The sequence below is a fragment of the Mauremys mutica genome, chromosome 4, assembly GCF_020497125.1.
Source record: "Mauremys mutica isolate MM-2020 ecotype Southern chromosome 4, ASM2049712v1, whole genome shotgun sequence".
NCBI classification, from domain to species: domain Eukaryota; kingdom Metazoa; phylum Chordata; order Testudines; family Geoemydidae; genus Mauremys; species Mauremys mutica.
Genome location: NC_059075.1, coordinates 75,463,545 through 75,485,215, shown reverse-complemented (window position 1 = coordinate 75,485,215; position 21,671 = coordinate 75,463,545). Strand labels below are relative to the sequence as shown.

Sequence of the window (21,671 nt, the reverse complement as noted above, 5' to 3'; positions counted from 1 at the left end):
GGATGCCATTGGCATAGAGGAAGTTCCCAGGTGATGCAGAACTACTGAAGGGCTGATGTCAGGGGAAGAGGGCATGGCCGGAGCACCATTGGGCTCTGTAGGGCCCTGAATGATGGAATTGCCCCATGAGGTGTTATCATCAGATGCCAAAACTTAGAGACTAAGTTTCTCCAGGGCCTACGCTGTCCCCAGGTTTGGGCGGGGGGGCATCAAGGTGATGTAAAATCATTTTTATTTTCTCCTCAGCTGCACTGAGTGCAGCTTGGCTACTTGGTGAGCTCAGCCTGGAGAACAATAGAAAACACAGTTGTATGCAAGGGTTCTGTATTGTCTCCTGCCTTCATCTTCCCAGCCCACAATTAGTAGTGGTGTAGTCCTAAGTCTGAAAGTAAAGTAACTCTAGCAGCACAAAAATTTTTTTTGGGGGGAGGGGGAGAACACCTTGCCACACCCCCAGGGGAGAACAGGGGGTGTAACCCCTCCAAAGAATAAGCAATTGAAACAACTGGGTGTATACAATGTTATTGTGTAGAAAAATATGTCAAGTAAGATCTTTTATGAAATCTTGTAATGTTCTGAACATCATTATAAGATAGGTATATAGCCTGTGGTTACGAATGTATAGAGACTAGTAGGCTCATGACTGGTACTACATGTTAAAGTACTGCTCACAGCAGGGAGGGGCTATTCCCAAACCAGTTGTTTACACAAAATAACTTGTACACCCATGTATTGTCCAGCCAGAAGGCGACAACGGAGGTCAGAGGACCATAAAGATAATGGAAAGACATTGAAACTGAAAAGAAAACCCAAACCTTGAAAAACTAAGAAAAGAGGGAGGTTCCTCTGCTGAGTGGCTGTGGCCATGCCTCATCATGACAAGAGAAAGAAGAAAAGAAAAATAAAGAGCGAAAAAATAAAAACAGGTGGGAGTGCCAGGTCTGGGGTTTTCTTTTTTAACCAGAAGTGGGGCCAGCAGCATCTAAGTGGGGTGCTGCTCATGAAAACACTGGATCACGTGCGTAGGACAGAGGGCACACAAACCAGCCAGGCTCCCACGGAGCACCTCGCAGCTCACACCAGGTACCAGCCTAACTCTTGTGGTGGAGCATTTACCCCTCTGCAGGCTCCCTCCCCAGCCCATTGCGCCTGCGCCCGGAGGGAAGTCTGCCACCTCCCTCCCAGCCCGATAATCCCAGAGCAGGAGCCCCCACAGGCAGCCTTCCCCCGCCGCCTTCTAGTCCCAACGGCACCGCCGCTGATCAGCTGAGCTCACCGTGACTCACCCAGTGGGATCCGCCAACTGACTCCTAGCCGCCGCGAGCCATATTCGCTGCAGCACAAATTGTAGTACCTGCCTTGGCTGATAGGGCGGCTCTCGCCAGGTCCCAACCACTATGTCCCCTGGGTGGCACTCGCCATGGTCCGGTATTCTGGAACACAGGCCCCAGCATGGTTTGGCGTAACGCTGCAACAGGGGCTGAAATTCAGCTGCCACGAGGTGCTGTTGCCTGCCCTTCCACCGAAAAGCACAGAGCAGGTGAGGTGAACTGAATCCAATCCATACATTTTAGAAGAATGTTTCTGACAGCATCCTGCTGTAGTGGGGTTAATGCAAGGAGTGGGGCAAAGAGCTAGAGTGGGGTTGGGGGAAGGTGGGGGCAAGCAAATATGGCCAGCATCTGCCCTCTGCTTTAATCAGAGGTGATAGAGGGGATCAGCTTCATTAGTGATGTAAGTGCATGCAATTTCTATTGACTTCAGTAGAGATGTGCCCACTTATGCCAAGGCTGAATTCAGCCTTGTGTGTTTTGGTCTTCTGCTTCTGAACAAGCTGATGCATTGCATACTGGTACCGGAGTCCCTGTGGCATACCACTCTGGATTACAGAAGAGGGTGACTGCAGTCTGCACTGTTTTCTGTAAACTAGAGCTGCCATTAGGCTTCTGGAAAATTGCCAGAGCATCCTTAGGCTAGTACTTTTTCTTATTTCCAAGGAACTGACTAAGGCAATTCTGGTCTGCACATTTGATCAAAATAAACTGTTGTGCCCCACACCTGCTCAAAGACTGTGAATGGCTTGCCAATTACAGAACCAGTTTCTCCTCCCTTGGTTTTCACACCTCAACTGCTAGAACAGGGCCCCATCCTCCCTGATTGATCTAACCTCGTTATCTCTAGCTTGCTTCTTGCTTGCATATATAAACCTGCCCCTGGAAATTTCCACCACTTGCATCTGAAGAAGTGGGTATTCACCCACGAAAGCTCATGCTGCAAAACGTCTGTTAGTCTATAAGGTGCCACAGGATTCTTTGTTGCTTTTACAGATCCAGACTAACACGGCTACCCCTCTGATACTTGACACCTGCTCAAGGCCTCCCATCAAGGAAGCATTAATGCAATAATTTAAAATAGCAGACTATCCAGACATGGGCTAAACATCACTGACTATTTACTTGGGTTTTGTAGCAGCCCATGTTCATGGAGATTTTAAAGCTCCTTGGGACAGCTTCTCATATGTTTGTGGTATCCAGCACTTGGTTAATAGTAAATAAATAACAGTAATCATTCTTTCAAAATCCTCATCCTTTGAGCCTTATCCCAACACATATCTGTGCTCTGACACCTGCAAACTTTTAGCAATTCCTCCCCCTACCCCCACTTTAGGATGTTAGGAGAGGTGCCCTTTGCCCTATGATTCAGAGCTTGTTCCACCCTCAATCTATGTCTGTTTATCTCACTCCACTGTTGAAAGAGCTCTCAAACTTTTTAAAAACATTTCTTATTTTTTCTATTCTGACCTCTTCTGACCTCAGACGTATTACTGGTCCCCATACCCGCAATCCCTTTTCCTCCTTTGTGTGTAGAATCCCCTGTTGCTCGCATACATATCCATTTGGTTATATCCATTTCAAATGTTAAAAGCGGGTTTTATATTTTACAAAAATTGTTTTAGTTAGGTTTTAATTATGTCACATTGTCTCCTGATCTTGTTTGTGGTGGTGGGGGTAGGGGAGGAAGGATCTGTCCATCTGAGTTATCATATGGGACCCATCACTGTGCTGTTGGAATGGTTAGAAATGACATGTAGATACCATGGTAATAGACAGCTTTCTAATCTCTCCAGTCTGGCCATTGCCTATCACTATGGTTTCTGAGCAGCTAGGCAGGTGGGTTAAGTAGAATGATGATGTTAATGGGTAGTGTGCCTCGCTGAGAATCCAGGAAGGGACTTGTTGGCCATGATCAATCTCTTACTTCACTAGGAGTGCTCATTGCTCTGTCTTGCCCGTAACACACTCCCATTGTTGTTTCAGTTTTAAATTCACAGTGAGATTACATTTAATTGTTTTTGGCCCAATTCAGGCTTTTCACTCTTACCTTAAGTCTGACTGCTCCCACTAAGACAGACACCAGGACTTCCAACCCCAGATGGAAATAAACAATGTACATTATACATCTTTGCACAGCCATCTCTACTCTTGTGCAGCCAACATCTAGCTGCCTCATGACGTCATTTCCTTTTTCAGTGTAGGTGGAGTGGCTGAATTCAGCAGTATTACAGTCAAAGACCCAGTCTCACCACCTAGGGAAAGCAGCTTCCCTGCACTATACCACCTGAAGGAAGCAGTGCAGCCTGCAGCAAAATCCTAAACTGGAGTGGTTGGCTTGGGTCATGCTTGGGAGAGGAGAGCAGCAGCACATGGATGTAGAAGCTGCCCCCAGCCATTAAAAAGGCAACAATAACAAAGACCTGTTTGGCTTCTAACACTGCTGGAGGGAAAGAGAGAGGCTGGAAAGACCAATACGTGGGATAGAAAGACAGGAAGTGAGGGTGGATGGAGTTGGGGGAGACGAAAAGGACAGTGCCCAATAGGAGTGGTTGCCTGAGCCTTAGTGGGTGGGGGTTGATGAGATGATACAATTTTGCAGAAGTGATCCAGTATCTGGTGCAGCCCTCCCCAGTTAGTAAACATAGACAGCTGTTCCAGCCATCCTCACTCTGCGTGTGGCTCTCTCCACAGTTGGCTACATGGTCAACATTGTGGCCTAGCCCCATTTGGAAGCCCTTCACTCAGCTCTGAAAAATGGCAGCATTGCCAGCCGTGCCGGATCCATGCATCAAATACAGGATGCTTTGGCATTTGCAGTAGTTCAGAGGTGCTGAGAGTGGTTGTTACAGTAAGAAATTGAGAAAATCCTTCTTTCACCATCAGTCCCTTCCTACTAGTTAGCCAGGAATATGAGCAAAGAATGAAACCAAATGAAAATGTACAAAAGAGACAGGGAGGCAGCAGCTGGAAAAATGAAAGCTCATTGTACATTTCAGTTTAAAAAACAAATCCCTGAACTCCCCTTTCAGGGCTAGTCCCTCTAGGCCAGGGGTAAATCACAATGAGAAGGGAGTGGTTTGTGTGGGAAAGGCTTGCATGGTTGCTGCCTGTGCTGGATTTATTCTGTGCAGAAGGCTTCAGTCCTCAGGGTCCTTAATAATCTGGCACAGCAGCACAAAGGTCACTTAGAGCTAAGGAATCCCTCAACATTCAAAGTACATCTTGGTATTTGTCACTTGTGGGGTTTGGCTCTTTGCACTATAAATTGAAGTGCTTGAGGAGACTTGGTGGAAGCTTCTAAAGAAGCTAGAAATGAAAACAAACTACTTAGAACTTTTGCACTAGTCAGTTCAGTTCCCTTGGTTTCTTGCTCCCTACGTCAGTGGCAGATGAGGAAATGATTGCAGGATGCAAGTGCTGCTGACGAAATGAATCCCCTTCCTAAGAGAATGTAGCTTTCCTGGCTCCAGGTTTTGCACTCCAAGTGAAGGGAAAGATGCCCAAGGGGAAGAGAGGAAATGGGATTTTGAATTGTTACTGCTTGAAGATAGGAAATTCCTTTCATACCATCTCTGGTGGCACATGAATAGGCTTGCAGCTGCACTAGAAGCACAAAATGCAGGTGATACTTATAATAGGATTAATGTCTCCCATTTCTGGGGTTTTCCACTTTTCTCAGTTCTGTATATGGCACAAGCCATATATGGCACATTATTGTAGTACCCCAGACATGGACCAGGACTCCCTTGTGCTAGGTGCTGTACAAATACAGAACAAAGACAATCCCTGCCCTGACGGGTTTACCATCTAAGTTTAAGACAAGAGACTAACAGATGGATACTGAAAGACAGATGGGGGTGTACAAGGAAATAATGAGACAATATTGATCAGCATGATAGGCTGTGGTCTCAGCACACCACTGTCAAGTTTTTTTGTAGGTATCATTCTATCTTTTTCTGCTTGCACACAATGCCTAGTGAGGTGCACCAGCTTAGTGTGTGTGATCAGATATGCACTACTCTCCAATGTGTATTACAGTCTGTTTCTTACTTTTGCTTACTCTTACTCCTTTTGCTCTAGTGAGAGGGGCCTGAGCTTTTAATACTGAAGATCACCCAACCTGAGCCCCAGAAACCATATTAATGACCGTGGCCATATGTATAACACTGGTACCTTGTGGAAAATAAATAACAATGTGATGGAACACAACACTGAGCCAGAATGTTATCATAGTACATTGCAATGTTATCACCTGATTACACAACTCAGTTACATCTTACACTTGCATGCCACAGGCCTGTGACCTCATGTCAAAGATGTCATTCCATTGCAATGTCATCAAACCCTGATGTAACATGATGTCATCATGTCAAGACATGATCCTCTCCTAATGGTGTGACTTAACTTGATAGTGTACCACAGAACTTGGAAATGATTTTGGACGTGTAGCTGTGGGGTCCCCTGTGGAACTGGAGCTATGCGGGCAGTCTTAAACAGCCTGAAGCAGGTGGCACCAATAGTGTCTCCCCTACCCTCACCAGCCATGCCCACAATCGATCCCCCACCAGCCATGCCCCAATACCCCACCAGCCATGCCTTCGATCCCCACCACCACCAGCCATGCCTCCTGATTCCGCCCACCAGCAAGGCTCCCAATCCCCCCTAACCAGCTGTGCCCCCGATCCCTGCCTCCACCACCAACCATGCCCTTGATCCCCACCCCCATCACCAGCCACGTACTCATCCCTGCTGCCACCACCAGCCGCCATTCCTAGGGTTGTACGGTTGCTAACTTTCTATTGGCACAAAGTCGAACACCCTAGCCCCGCCCCCTGCCCTGCTCCTTCCCCGAGGCACCCCCTTCCACTCACTATATTCCCCCTCCCTCAGTGGCTCATTCTCCCTCACCCTCAATCACTTTCACTGGGCTGGGGCAGAGGGTTGGGGTGTGGGAGCGGGTGAGGGCTCTAAATGGGGGTGTGGGCTCTGGGGTACGGTCAGAAATGAGGGGTTCAGGGTGCAGAATGGGGCTCTGGGCTGGGAAAAGGAGTTGGGGTGCGGGAGGGGGTGAGGGCTCTGGCTGGGGGTGCAGCCTCTGGGGTGGGGCTGAGGGGTCTGGAGTGCAGGAGGGGGCTCCAGGCAGAGGAATGGGGCTGAGGGATTTGGAGTCACTACCCCCCAGCTCCTATTTGCTGGTTCCCGGCCAATGGGAGTATAGAGCTGGTGCTGTGGGGGGCAGCACATGGAACCCTATGGCTGGACCTGCTGGCCACTTCTGGGGCGCAGCATGATGCCCCAGAATAGGTAGGGACTAGCCCGTTTTAGCCCCGCAGCTAGGGTGACCAGATCACCACACCAAAATATTGGGACACATTGGGGTGCCATCAGCCCCGCCCACAGTCCACTCTGACCTGCCGCTGGCTTGTTGTGTCCCTCCTCAGTCCCCAACCCACCGCTTGCCTCTCCACCTCTTCACCCCCCCACCACTCACCCCTACAGTGCCGACTTCCCCTCTGCCAGATGGGTGCTCGCCCACCCCCTGCCTCTTCCCACCCCTGCACTGCCCCCGTTCCACCCTCTTCCCCCAAGTCCCCGCCGCTGCCCTGCCTCATCTCCATCTCCTCCCCTGAGTGCGCCACAGCCCCGCTCCCTCCTGGAAAGCGCTAAGCGCCGCCAAACAGCTGTTAGGTGGCAGGAAGTGCTTGGCAGGGTGGGGGAGGGGAGAGGAGCGGGGACGCAGTGCACTGGGGGCAGAGGGGGAGAAGGAGGCAAGGAGGGGCTGCAATTTTTCCCTGTGAGTGCTCCCGCTCACCTCATTACCTGAATAGTGGGACAAATAGCATCCCGATCGTACATTGACCGGGACGCAGGACAAAGGGTTAAATATCAGGACAGTCCCAATTTTACCGGGACATCTGGTCACCATATCTGCAGCACCGCCGACTGGGCCAGTAAAAGTCTGTTCGGCAGTGCTAACCGGAGCTGCCAGGGATCCTTACACCCGGTTGAAAGTGGACACCTGGTCACCCTGTCGGGTGGATGTATTCCTGGAGATTTAATCACATGACATAATCTTTAATTAAAGATTAATCTTTAATTCCTGCAGACTCCAGGCCAAACCTGGAGGGTTGGCAACCCTGTGCCCCTGATCTCTGCTGGCGCCAGCCGTGCCCCCCAGCTCTTGCTCCATACAGAATTGCTGCCAGACAGCGACACCCCGCGACGTCCAACCCAAGCGCAGCCGGTTTGCGGTGTGTCGGGGCCGCCTCCCGCTCCTGGGGTAGGCGCGGGCAGACGCAGAGCCAGCTGCGGCTCCTCCACGGGGCCAGCGAGCTACTTTTACCGCGCATGCGCGCCGACCCGCCGCCGCTTGCAGACGCGGGGTCGCTGTGCTAGTTGCTGCCATGCGCGTCGAACCTTCCCTCCCGCGCATGCGCTGTCAGCCCTGGCCCGGCGGCGGGGTGGGTAGCTCTGCGCCGGCGGCTGCCCCGAACGCCGGCCCAGCGCCGCCCCCACCCCCCCCCGGCTGCTGGACGGGGCCGCGCGGTCTGACATGAGGCCGTGAGCCTGCACCGCTGCCGGCTGAGGTGAGGCCGGGGTGGGGGCTGTGGAGGGCGCTGAGACTTGCGGCCTGGCGGGGGCGGTGCCGGTGCCGCCGTTAGGGACCGGCGGGGGGGGGCAGAAGGCTGCTCAGGGAGGCAGCCAGCTCCAGCCGGGCTGGGGGAGGCCGTGTCACAGGGAGGGGGCGGGTGACTGATGTGTCCAGCGGCCTTGCAGGCATCCTGCGGCGGGCGCTGCAGCGGGCAGGTGGGGGGACGCGCTCGGGATGCACGTCGCCCGCACGAGGCGTTCAGCCCCTTGCTCCCTCACAACATTTCTGTATCTGTGCCTGGGAGTGTCGGGCTGCGACTGACAAAATACGGGGAGAAACTGACTGGGAATCACATGAGGGGAGGGGAGGGGAGGATTCACTGTTCAGGTGCTGTGTTCCTCCGAAAACTTGCACTGCAGTAGGGCAGTTGTCTAGCTATAGAATCATAGAATATTAGGGTTGGAAGAGACCATCTAGTCCAACCCCCTACATATTTCCTACTATTTTAAAGACCTTTTTTCTTTTTTCTTACTACATGTGGGCGGGCTATCAACCACATCTATTTTACCCATTGGGTTGAAACTGATTTTAAATCTTGTGTTGTGAGATGCAGGTGAAATCACTGAGGGGCCAGGACCTATCACCCACGTACTTTCAATTCTCCTGTTAGTGTCTGTCAGCACTGCTGAAGTTTCATTCCACTCCCTCAACTTTTCTTATATGGATGCATCTCTGTGTGAAGTCTTGAGGTAGGAAGTGCTTTTGTGGAGAAGTTTTGTTTTAACAAAGGCTTTCTGGGCTAACCAGGCTAGTGCTAGGCCTGTTCTTTGACAACCTGAGTGATAAGGGTTCTAATGTAATTTTATAAAATTGTAATCTGAGAATTCTCCACACACTCATTCCCACACTCAACTCAAGGTTCATAGTTTTTAAGAACATGGGAGGGAGATACGATGCTGAATCAGACCAGAGATCTGTCTAAACTAGTATCCATCTAGTAGTGACAAGTACCACTTGCTTCAGAGGAAGATGGAAGCAACCCTGTAATCTCTAGGAAGTCTAGAGTGAGTGAAATTCAATTAAAGGGTCTGTTCATGGATGGTTATGGGACAGTCTGTTGATCAGGGAAGCTTCTTCCTAATCATTGATATTTTATCCTTGATGCCCTGAAGCAGAAAGACTAATATTCCCTCTTAATTTTTTCAGTGGTTTCTAATGTAACTGTGTTAATTCTTATTATCTTACACATGTCTAATTCCTGTTTGAAGTCTCTTAAGGACTTTGCCTTTATCTGGTGGCTGTGTGTTCTAGAGACTAATTATGCAGTGTGTAAAAATGATTAAATAGTTCCTTGTCTGAAACTGACACTTAGGGGGAAAAAAAGTCTTTCTCAGTGACTCAAGAGCCTGTCACAAATGTATGATCTCTGTGATAAATCAGATGATTCCAGCGATGTATCTGGGGAGTGAGAGAATAATTTACTAAAAGGTTGAAGTAGCATAGAAGATCTTGGGTGATAATACTGACAGTAATACTGTGAAATTCCTGTTCTTTTCCTGGCTACACTATGACTTCAGTCTTTTATCTGCTGAATGTTCAATAGTAGGCTGGCAAAACTATTTAACTGAAATCAGAATGTGAACCTAGTTTGACTTGAAGCATTAAAAGTTGAGAACTTCTTAAGTGGTGTCTAAAACATCTTGCTGTGCTGCATAAGTGCTATCACTTCAAGTTGCAAACAACCTCTGTCCCAACATTCTCTGGTAAAAACTGTTGTGTTTGACATACTCTTCAATTTCTTCATGTTTGGTGGTGGTGGTTTCTTGTTGTTTGTATAATTTCTGTCTGGCTAACATTTTCCCATTAAATTTCTCTTTTAGTTCTCAAAAACTGCCCTCTACACTTACCCAAAAAAAGGAAGAATATATGATTAGATCAGCCATGCTCTAGAGCAGTGGTTCTCAAACTAGGGTGCTTGTTCAGGGAAAGTCCCTGGTGGGCCGGGCCAGTTTGTTTACCTGCCGTGTCCGCAGGTTTGGCCGATCGTGGCTCCCACTGGCCGCAGTTCGCCGCTCCAGGCCAATGGGGGCTGCAGGAAGTGGCGCGGGCCGAGGGACATGCTGGCCACCCTTCCTGCAGTCCTCATTGGCCTGGAGTGGTGAACTGCGGCCAGTGGGAGCCACAGTTGGCTGAACCTGCAGATGGGGCAGGTAAACAAGCCGCCCGGCCCGCCAGGGGCTTTCTCTGAACAAGCATCGGCTCTAGTTTGAGAACCACTCCTCTTGAGGAGCAAAGCACTAACGTTGTAAAAATTTGCTGCTGAACAGTTTACAAGTTGGAGCCATGATTAGTTTCCTTAATGTGAGAAGTTTTGAGTTCTAACTATGTTGGATCTCAAAAACCAAAACACACTCTCTCTATATATATAACAAACAGTTTGCTTATTATGTCTCTCTCTTGAGTTGCTGTTCCTTCACCCTGAAGTTTACAAGTTGGCTTTGTTTAGTAACCACAATTTTGAAAGCACAAAAATTAACCTACATGATCAATCCTGGAAAATGTTATCAGTCCCCAGCTACAGTTAATTTTTTATGTTTTGCTTTTCATCCCAGAGTATTTCACAAGGATATACACATGGCACTACTGAAGTGCCTCTTCAGTGGTGAGAGAAAACCAGCTGATGCTGCACTTGGGTGAAAGAGCACATTTGCCAAGGACACCAGGGCAATCACCTGCTCTTACAAAAAGTATGTTAGTATCTTTCTAGTCCACACAGGATGGACAGGTGGTATTTATACAGGGTTACTGTATACTTTTTTTACAACCCACCCTAGATTAGTGACTGCATCTTGATTGTGAGTCCTGTATGATACCCAGCTTTGGGCAAATAAGGGTATCAGTGACACATACCCATTAATCTGAGTTGAATGAGGTTGAATTTGGCATTGGAGATTCCCCTGCTGCCTCAGTTTATATACTTAATGTACATTTAACTTCTTTTTCCCAGTCCTTGAGCACACAATACTAGGAAACGTACATTGGGAATACTCTGGGAGATGGACTGGGTGGGACCTATATAATGACTTTTCCTATTTGTCCTTTTTTTTTTTTTTTTTTTTTTTTTTAAATCTCTGGCCCATTTGTTATTCTGACATTGTGGCTGTTAACAGTTTGGCTGAAATATTTTATAAGGATGTTGGTCCCAGCAAGTAACTGTTATTGTGTTGGTGCTTCCAAGTGTCATTCCTGATACAGAGGGCAGCCAGCACCTAACATTCCAATGGAAGACCTGAGTATCTGAAGAATGTCAGTGCAGTCCTCTGAGGCAAAGGAGCCTTCCCAAAAGGGAGTTGAATATATTTCTGTCCTGCCATTCCTGTTCTTTGTGATACTTGTGTCTCTTCTATCACACTTAAAATTGTCCCTATTCTTACCTTGTGCATTTGTCTCCCCATCCTCTAGACACACGAGGAAGAAGTGGCTAGTTCCATTATGTGTGCGTCAGCCAAATATAACACCCGGGGTCCAGCCCTCATCCCAAGAATGAAGACCAAGCACCGCATCTACTACATCACACTCTTTTCCATTGTCCTGCTTGGCCTTATTGCCACGGGTATGTTCCAGTTCTGGCCACACTCCATCGAGTCATCCAGTGATTGGACAGTGGAAAAGCGCAGTGTCCATGATGTGCCTGTAGTCAAGCTTCCTGCTGACAGCCCCATCCCAGAACGGGGAGACCTCAGCTGTAGGATGCACACCTGCTTTGATGTCTATCGCTGTGGCTTCAACCCCAAAAACAAGATCAAGGTCTATATCTATTCACTGAAGAAATATGTGGATGAGTATGGGATGCTGGTTAGCAACACTATCTCTCGGGAGTACAACGAGCTGCTGACTGCTATCTCTGACAGTGACTTCTACACAGATGATGTCAACCGGGCCTGCCTCTTTGTGCCGTCCATAGATGTGCTGAACCAGAACACGCTCCGCATCAAGGAAACTGCTCAAGCCTTGGCACAGTTATCCAGGTACCTACAGAAACCTTCCTTTGTGAATCATAAAGTTAGAGCTGGAAAGGATAAGGTTAGTGATGGGAAAAGTTCTGCAGTGAGCCCTGGTCAGAGCTGAGATCAGAATTTAGGAGAGTCTGGCATCCATGTCTCAGGGAACAGCTCTCAAACTGGCTTTAATTATTTCTTCTCTTTAGGTGGGATCGAGGCACAAACCACCTGCTGTTCAACATGCTGCCTGGGGGGCCACCTGACTACAACACAGCACTGGATGTTCCCAGAGATAGGTAGGCATTATGCAGTTTCTTTGAGTGCATTGGAGAGCGGTGTGTAGGATAAAATGTCTTTAAAGAGGAAGTGGGGCTCAGGACTCTTGGTAGTCCCAATACAAATACAAAACAGTTCCTGACTCTTACATAGGTGGAGTATGTCTTACCCTGTTTTGATAGGAGATGGACTGTCTAGCTTCTTTAAGTTGAGAGGACAACTGTTTGCCCATGGCATTCTACAATGTAGCCCATCCTTAAATTCACAGGGAGTGTGGCCCATGGTAATAAATATTGCAGCTATCAATGCTCCATCTTGATCCTAGCTGCTAGGCGCCTCTGATCAAGGTGAAGCATTCGATGCTTAGACCTGTAGCCTCCACAGGGTGCATTTTAGTGAAGATGAAGACTGACAGACTGTGTTCCATTTAAATCATATTAGGAGCCGTTCTTGGGCTTCCCTCTAGCTGCCTCTGCTGGGCAAAGTTTGGCTGCTCCTGCTTTGTATTCAAAAGAAACAATATTGCTATTCTAGCTGACTCAACATCGAATGTGATGATTTTGACCCCAGAGCTTGATTTGTTGTGTGTGAGATTTCAGGAATTGCACTGATCCAGTAATTTATCGCTGACTTTAACGCTGTTGGTTTTCGCTATCCTTCTCTGGCTTGTGCATTTTGAAAATTCCTGCCAGGAAATTACTAGTTTTGAACCCTTATATTAATTGTTAGTTGTAGGGTAGGTTTCTCTACAGGCATTCTGGGAAGGGAATAAGGGTATGAAGAATATAGCTATAATAAAGAACAGACACTTTAGGTGGAAAGATGGGAAAGGGAAGAAATTTCCAACTATATTAAGCATAAAAAAGTAAATAATTTCACTTCACTGACCCACATGCAGTAGGCCTTACAAAACCAATACAGCTATTAGAGAGCAAGATGGACCTCTTCTGCCACATGATCAGCAAAATTCCGGCTAAAATGTGATTGCAGGATCTTTACTACCGATGATAGCATATGAGGGAGAATGTGGCTGGATTTTTAGATCTTGGTTTGTTTGCAACATAGGCAACAGATTGTGTTTTTATTTCAAAACAGAGTAGATTTTTCTCAGCAGTGTTCATTATACTTTTTGGAGTTACTTTACTGACATTAAACCGTAGTTGCAGTCAGAAAAGGTAAAAAAACAAAACACGTTAGGTGCTTTTGACACAAACTTGGCCTGAAGAGGGCAGTCAAGCAATTCTTTTACCATTAAAACTTGTTAAACATGTAACTTCTCTCACACTTGTGTTCTCTTAAGTTCTGTCATTTTGAGAGGTTTTCATTTCATTTGCATTCTGTTTAATAGAATGCTCTGTTTTGGTACATAATATATAATAGCAACTGTACCTATGAAAGGAATAAATCTGTTGAATTAATGCAATAGATTTACTATGTGCTTCACAACTTTTTGTTTTATTAACCTCTTTTGTATCAGGTATCCATTTAAAATTGGCCTTGTGTGTCTTGGACTTCATACACAGCAAATATATTATTTCAGTAGTTGTTTGTTTTAAGCATATGGCATGCTACTGGGAGAAGTCAGGTAGTTCTGAATCCTCTGAGGTCTATTAGTTACAGGGGGAACAGGGTCAGACGAGTGAAAGAAACTGCTTTGTTGCAACAGAAAGTCATGAAGTCCTATGTAACAAATCATGACTCCATTTTGGTAAAACTTGCCATCAGTGACACATTTGTTTGTAGTCAGAATATCTTCAGAGAGCCTGAGTGGTAGGGGTTATTACATGAAGCTTTCACTTTTGAAGACCTCAGTTCAAATCTACCAAGACCAGCTGTACAGAATTGAAGGTCAAGAATGAAGTGCATTAGTAGTCTCTGTAAGGCTCTAGCACTAGACTTCCTAGGAGTGCAGCAGGTCAACATTAAAGTATACATTGGGGCTGTCTGGGAAGCTTGCACAAAGAGTCTATTTTATTTCTTTAGCATGTACCAAATCTGATATGTGGCCCAAAAACAGCACATTGTAAGGTTCATGAAATATGACAAATATGTTGTGTTGATTCAGTGCTGAACGTTAATCTGCGTAAAATAAGACCTTATGTGCAGAGGAGAGTAGTGATGTCTTTTATGGTATTCCTCTAGCTGGAAAACTTTTAGCTAGGTTACCTCACTAGTTTGTTTGTTTTTGTTAGAGCTTTAAAACCAATATCGGGATTTCCAGAAGGCAGCTTGAAAGCTTTTGGTTTCATGACCTTGAAGATGGAAACATGCGTTGTCAGTACTAAGTAGTATGTTTAATTGGTGCAGAAACTGCTTTGCTGACAGTGTTGTAGAATATGTAGCAGCCTAGCCTTAATGCTTGGAAAACAGACTCTCTAAGAATTTTCTATCAGGTAATATAGTGGTTGCTATCAGAGAGATGAAGAAAGATTTCCATTAGCTGGTAGACAAGGCAATTCAGAACTTTTTCTTGGGGTAAACCTAAACCTAGTCTATAGAAGGAAACCCTACCTAACAAGTCCCCAGGCAGCCTGCCTCCTTGCTGTTGGTTCTTGAATTAACTGTTGAGTTGGGCACTGATTAGGGATGTAAAAGCTTAACCGATTAACTGAAAAGCATCAGTCTTACCAGTTTCGCTTAACAATTAAACTCCACTGCTGGCCAGAGCCCAGGACTCCACTGCTGCCCTGGGGCCTGGTAGTCGGCAGGGATGGGGGGGCTGCATAAAACGTGGGGGTGCTTCAGCACCCCCGCACTCCTAGTTCCCTGGTTAAACGTTTAACTGATAAATTTTTAATTGGTTACATGGTTCCTTTTTTTAACCGCTATTTACATCCCAGCACTGAGGTTTAGGAGGGTGGGTTTACAAGATGGGGGAGAGAACTAGTGATGCTCCAGAGTAAGTATTGGACATGAACAAGAAAACTTACAGCAAAGGGGAATGCAGACAATTTTTGGTACTTTCTGACTGGGAAGAGGTTAGGGTGGGGTGGAAGGGAGGAGAAAGGAACTGAGAACATGTTTACTCATCTTTAGTTCAGTGCAATTTAAAGACTACTTGTCTTCAGTACTAAAGGCTAATACCTTGATTCTCTTACTGCACTGTATGATGAAAATCTGAGTGGAGTTATTTAACTGGTATTGGTTCCTGTGGGTTTATTTTGGTAAAAATCTGTGTGATGCATACCTGCTTTCTCAAGGCTGATAAGATGCTGTCATGTTATGTGGCGGATCCAATTAAAACAATCTGGTTGCAGTTTTCTCATGAAGGGATAAAAATAACCTGGGTGTAAAAGCGCGAGAGGCGCAAGACATGAGCCAAATCCAAATTTTCATTCCTTGCCTTGCAGTTGAATTAATGCGAATGAGACAAGGAACATGAAATTTGAAGGGTGGGAAATAGTCACAGCAACATTTGACATACAGTCACTGAAAGTAGGGCATTGCAATCCAAAATAATCACTCTGGCTTTGGAACCTGAATTCTCACTCAGCACCTTTTAAATTTTTCATCCTGTGCTCAAGTAACCTCTTTCTCTGTAATGTGTAATTAGCTAGTGCTGGTATGTTTGGGTTTGATACAGAACTGCAAGTTCAAAATGTCTTGTGTTTCTGTAGCACCTTAGCACAAACTAAAAATATTTTGCTTGCATCATCACTGCAGTGCAGCCATATCTGGAGTAAAGGGTGGTAGCTTTTTAACAGCACAGAACAACTCCACGCTACTGTTTAGGACAGGCAGTGAAGCATCCTGTAGAAACTTCAAGGTTATTAAAGTAGTTATTTATTGGAATCTGACCAGGACACCTTACTCTGATGAAAAATAATTTAGAGTCTTTGAGAGTAATCTGCAAGCTTAGTTTTACATCAAATGTGAAAGATAGCATCTTCAAACATCATGCTAAGGAATTGGTTCGGTGCTAATTCCGAGCAAGAGAGTCACCTAATGAATCATCAGTATTGCTTCCTGTCACACCCTGGCATTTTCTGGATATCTCCCATTCAAGTACTGACAAGACACATCCCTGCTTAGCTAGTGAACTCTGGCAATATGGCTACTATCCATAATCATCTTAATCATTACAGACAATGAATGCTGCTCCTCAGGATTCTTTCAGTACTGCCTAGTACAATGGTATGTCATGTCCTGCTCCTTTTCGCCAGAAAATGGGTGGAACTGGCATTGGAAAAATATATATTTTTCCACAATGTAAATTACTTTATATGGTAATTTGAGCAGACTCAGTATCCCTAGGACAATTTAAAGTATAGTGTTGTGTAGTGAATGACTAGGTGTAATGAATTGTTCAGGAAGGCTGAGTGAAAGAAGCTGAATCCAGGATTTCCTAAATTAGGGCAATGCATTCATTGTGCCACCTGGCCATTGGGGGTGAAGTGAGGACTGAAAGGTGGTCTCTCTCTGCTAGTATGTTTCAAAGAAGCACAGTCAGGAATAGCAAATGTGTAATACACTAGAGTTCAAATTTCTGCTGGCAATATGAAAGATTCATTATTTTCTCTCCATCATGTTCTTTTCCAGTCCTTAAAGCTCTTCCTTTCTGTCCGGCAAAAGGTTGCCCTACACAGAAAAAGCCATAGATGGACTATCTGCATGACAGTCAAGGCGTTCCCATTGGGAGGCTACATTGTATCTTCATATAGGTAGAGCCCTACACAGATACAGTGGAGTCGCATCATAGTTGCATTTAACTTATGCAATTTTAACTATACGAGCGCGGCAAAACAAAACAAACGAGAAAAATAACAATTTAAATACTGTACCGGTAGTGCGGGCGATTCCGCCCACCATTTCACTCAATGAGCATTTGACTATACGCGATTTTCACCTTACGCGCTGACTTCAGAACCTAGCCCCCGCGTAAGATGCAACTCCCCTGTACAAAATTTGTATCCGTATGTGATCTGCAGATTTGCAGGGCTCTAGATATAAAATTTGGATTTGCATCCATCTGCAAACGTGGATCTGTGGATATCCATCTGTGGATATCCATGGCTATAAAGTGGATATCTGCAGATTTGCAGGGCTCTACATATAGGGAGGTTTTCTAACCTATTCTTAAAAATCTTCAGTGATGGGGATTCTACAAACACTTATCAGGAATGATTTAGGCACACTTGGTCCTCTCTCGGCACAGGGGGCTGGACTGGATGACTTCTTGAGATCCTGTCCAGCCATACATTTTCATTGTTCTATGATAACCATCTTTTATTACTCTTCTGTTTCTCAGTAGACAGTACTACAAGCTTCATCTGCTCTGAGGTTTATGTCAGAGCATATGGTTTATCTTTTGTCAGTGTGTTTGCCATTTATAGCATTTTCCTTAATGTAAAATCTAAGTAAACTGACTATTTTATGTGGTATATTCTGAAATATAATAGTTAACAATTCTGTAGTGCCTTCAATTCTGAAAAATCTTTGTGTTTTAAGAAATACAAAATCACTGCACCTATAACTGAAATGCAGCTTGCCTCTAACAGTTCAGAGCAACATTAGACACAAAGTAGGGCAGGAACTGAAGAATTTGGTGTTAAGCTAGACTGATAGAATTAATTTAGGATGTAATTACTCAAACTGCAATTTAGCTATGACAACAGGATCATTAGTGAGTACAAGTGATCAGGACCATCTCATCCAAAATACAACACCTCTACCATCACTGTGCTCCAAAAACCAGTGGAGACACTGGCTCAGTAAAGATTCAAAGAGTTCCACCGCTTGAATTATCAAAGCTATTCTGGGGCACCCAAAGCAGGCTGGTTTTTTGGGGGAGTTTGATATCTTAGTTCTGAGCCGGTATAACTGCATGTTAAAGAAATATTCACAGTTCCCTTTTGTACTGCAGCTGGGGTAAGTTAAAATAAAGGTAAAACTTCATGGGAAAGCCATTGATAAAAGTGCTACAGACACTGACACCTCAAAGCAGAAAAGCCAGCTGATATGCTAGGAATGATGACAAAGTATCATGATCCGGAATTTAAACGTAATATCCTACATGCTCCATTCACAATCTTTTCATTTCCTTACACTTTCAGAGCCCTGTTGGCTGGAGGAGGCTTCTCCACGTGGACCTATCGGCAAGGCTACGATGTCAGTATTCCTGTTTACAGCCCTCTGTCTGCAGAAGTGGAGCTGCCAGAGAGGGGACCAGGGTAAGCTGATCCTGGTGAAGTGAATGCAACCAGTCCAATAACTTGTTAAATGTGTGGTGTTAGCATCTAGATATAACTTCAGACTTGCTTACGGCGCTGGGCAGGTTTGTAAGAAATGGTGATAACGGAAGTGTTATAGGTTTGTGTGTATAAATCCATGGTACGCCCACATCTTGAATACTGCGTACAGGTGTCATCGCCCCATCTCAAAAAAGATGTATTGTAATTGGAAAAGGTTCAGAAAAGGGCAACAAAAATGTTTAGGGAGATGAATTAGACTGGCACTTTTCAGCTTGGAAAACAGATGGCAAAGGGGGATATGATAGAGGTTTATAAAATCAAGACTGGTGTGGAGAAAGTAAATAAGGAAGTGTTATTTACTACTCATAACACAAAACTAGGGGTCAACAAATGAAATTAATAGGCAGTAGGTTTAAAAAAAACAAAAGGAAGTATTTTTTCACACAACGCACAGTCCACCTGTGGAACTCTTTGCCAGAGGATGGTGTGGAGGCCAAGACTATAACAGGGTTAAAAAAAATAACAAGATAAATTTGTGGATGATAGGTCTATCAATGGCTATTAGCCAGCATGGGCAGGGATGGTGTCCCTAGCCTCTGTTTGCCAGAAGCTGGGAATGAGCAGCAGGGGATGGATCACTTGATGATTATCTGTTCTGTTCATTCCCTGTGGGGCACCTGGCATTGGCCACTGTTGGAAGACAGGATACTGGGCTAGATGGACCTTTGGTCTGACCCAGTACGGCCATTCTTATGTGTTGGGGAATGGTGCGGGAGATTGCTGTTAGAATATAGTCATGTTCCCTGACCGGTAGCTGGCTGAGACCTATGTAGATGATACATGGAATGAAGCATAGTGCTTATGGCTGGCCCCGCTCCAGAGATTGCAGTCATGGTCATCTTCAAATGGGCATGTTTCCAGTGGAGTTGTGCTGGGATTCAAAATATATAATTGTTGTTGATAAAATTTTCAGGCAACATGAAGACTGGAGAAACGGTAAATAATAAGGGTGGGGCAGTTATTCAGAGAAATGTGGATTGCCTGGTTAGCTGAGCCCATTCAAAAAAAATGTTTTCATACAGCCAAATGCGAGGTTATACATCTAGGAACAAAGAATGTATGCCATACATACAGAATGGGGGATTATATCTTGGAAAGCAGTGGCTCTGAACAGGATTTAGTGGACAAACAATTCAACATAAGCTCCCATTGCAATGCTGTGGCAAAAAAGGAGGGGAAATGCAGCCTTGGGTGTGTGTAAGGGGAATAATGAGTAGGAATAGGGAGGGATTTTACCTCTGTATATGGCATTGTTGAGACTGATAATTGGAATACTGTGTCCAATTCTGGTGGCCCACATTTTAAAAAGATGTTGAAAACTTGGTGAGGGTGCATAAAAGACACAAATAATTAGAAGGCTAGAAAAAGTGACTTATTTAAAGAGCTCAATCTGTTCAGTAGATCAGCAAGAGAGTTGATTAGTATTTGGGTACTTTCATGAGAAGAAAATACTGGATACTAATGGGCTCCTTATCTAGTGGAGAAAGGCATAACAAGAACCAATGGTTGGAAGTTAAAGCCAGACAGTTTAAAATTATAAATAAAACACACATGTTTAAGTGAGGGTATTAACCTGTTGGAACAAACAGCAAAGGAAAGCGATGGATTCTTCATCTCTTGATGTCTCCAAATTAAGACTGGTTGCTTTTTTGGAAGATACATTTTAGTCAAATACAAATTGGGCTCATTACAGGAGTAACTGGATGAAATCCTCTGGCCTGTAATATACAGAAGGCCCAGCTAGATGATTTAACTGTCCTTTTTGGCCTAAAATCTATTAATCTATGATTTTTTAAAAAATATTGTGTTCATAATACCTTTTTACCTGAGCAGCCAAAAGCACTTGACAATGAGGCCTTACTTGCCTGTCACTATTCCTATTTAACAGATGAGTAAACTGAGGCAGTAAGCTTATGTGACTTGTTCACATGTCACAGCAAAACCGATACAGAGCCATGAATATGACCCAGAAACTTTCAGTCCTTTGTGTGATGATCACTCCCTGTCAAATGTTGTCCTTCACACATGAAATATCTGCTACATAGTGCAATGCTTACAATGATGCATTTTTAACCTGTGTACCCTGAGTACTTGAGGCAGCACCCAAGTGGTTAAAGGGATGCTGCCAACTTCAAATCAGAAGTTTACCTTACATGTCAGTGTTTTTGCTATTGTCTTTTGAGGGCTGTAAACCTGAATTATTTTGAATTTCAGGTCACCTCAAACTCTAAGGTAAACAAATGATTGCAGGACAACCTGGAGCGGTAATCATGTACATGGTTTTTCTTATTGCTTCAAATATTCATGTGTGTGAACAATGCAGTGACACTTAAGTGAATCCCATTTGGCATTTGATAAATTGTTACCTCAAGCACAGAGGGAGAGAACATCATCTTCACATGTAGGAAACAAAATTCATCGGGTAGACCTCAGCATCTATGGTTTCTTTTTAGTACAGACATCTTCATAGTTCATGTCCACAGGTGGTATGGCTGGTTGCAGTGCATGAGAGAACAGATGTGTATCTGGGAGCAAGTGCCTCAGTCACTGATTTAGTGAATATTTTGCAACCACCGTGTATCATTGCACACTGATTATTGGCAGAGTTGGTGGGCTACAGCTTGGGTAGAGTGCCATCTGGTGGCCAATCATTGATGTAATTTTAAAAACAATTGGTCACCATGAATTTTATTTTTCTTTTGTGGTGGGAGTGGGGAAAAAATGACAAAAGAAAGCTGGTCAGAATTTGATCATAGGTCAGTAGATACAATTATATACCATTATTCTAAACTGTCAGGCTTGGTATACATTAGGATTTTACATCCATTTGTAGCAAGACTTGGATCACAGGGTTTTGGTGTCATGGGATGTTGACAATGTTATGCCAGAATTTTGGTCTTAAACGATTAAAGCATAAAAATGAACAACCTTGTGCAACTTCTGGCTGTCCATTGCCATTATTAGCACTTACCAACAGCTGTGCTGGCTTGTAAGGTAAATTTTAGTTTTGTTTCCTTTAGAGAGCTGGATTTAGAGTTTGTGATTTAGTTTCTTTATAGTTTAGTTGCCTAAAGCAGAGTTATAAATTCGTGGTGCCAGGAGTAAATATTCCAGCAAGCCTCTGCGAGTTGCAAAAATAGCATTACAAATAAAACAACTCCATGTAACTCAACTGTCTAATTGGAGCAGCCAAAACTGCTAGTGTGGAGATGGTAAG

At 44.9% G+C, this 21,671-nt stretch overlaps 1 protein-coding gene across 4 annotated transcripts in view; it reads left to right on the top strand.

Moving 5' to 3' along the window:
- The first annotated feature begins 7,789 nt into the window (after positions 1 to 7,789).
- EXT2 (exostosin glycosyltransferase 2) overlaps positions 7,790 to 21,671 on the top strand; it is a 109,658-nt gene continuing 95,776 nt past the window's right edge. Inside the window, exons 1-6 of one of the 4 annotated variants that reach the window (XM_045015052.1) lie at positions 7,790 to 7,921; positions 8,540 to 8,675; positions 10,539 to 10,673; positions 11,389 to 11,954; positions 12,134 to 12,223; positions 18,257 to 18,373. In XM_045015052.1, coding sequence (XP_044870987.1) covers positions 11,419 to 11,954; positions 12,134 to 12,223; positions 18,257 to 18,373 — 743 coding nt within the window. In that variant the 5' untranslated portion in view covers positions 7,790 to 7,921; positions 8,540 to 8,675; positions 10,539 to 10,673; positions 11,389 to 11,418. The remainder of the gene's footprint in view (positions 7,922 to 8,539; positions 8,676 to 10,538; positions 10,674 to 11,388; positions 11,955 to 12,133; positions 12,224 to 18,256; positions 18,374 to 21,671) is intronic. The other 3 variants (XM_045015053.1, XM_045015054.1, XM_045015051.1) reach the window with 3 other exon arrangements.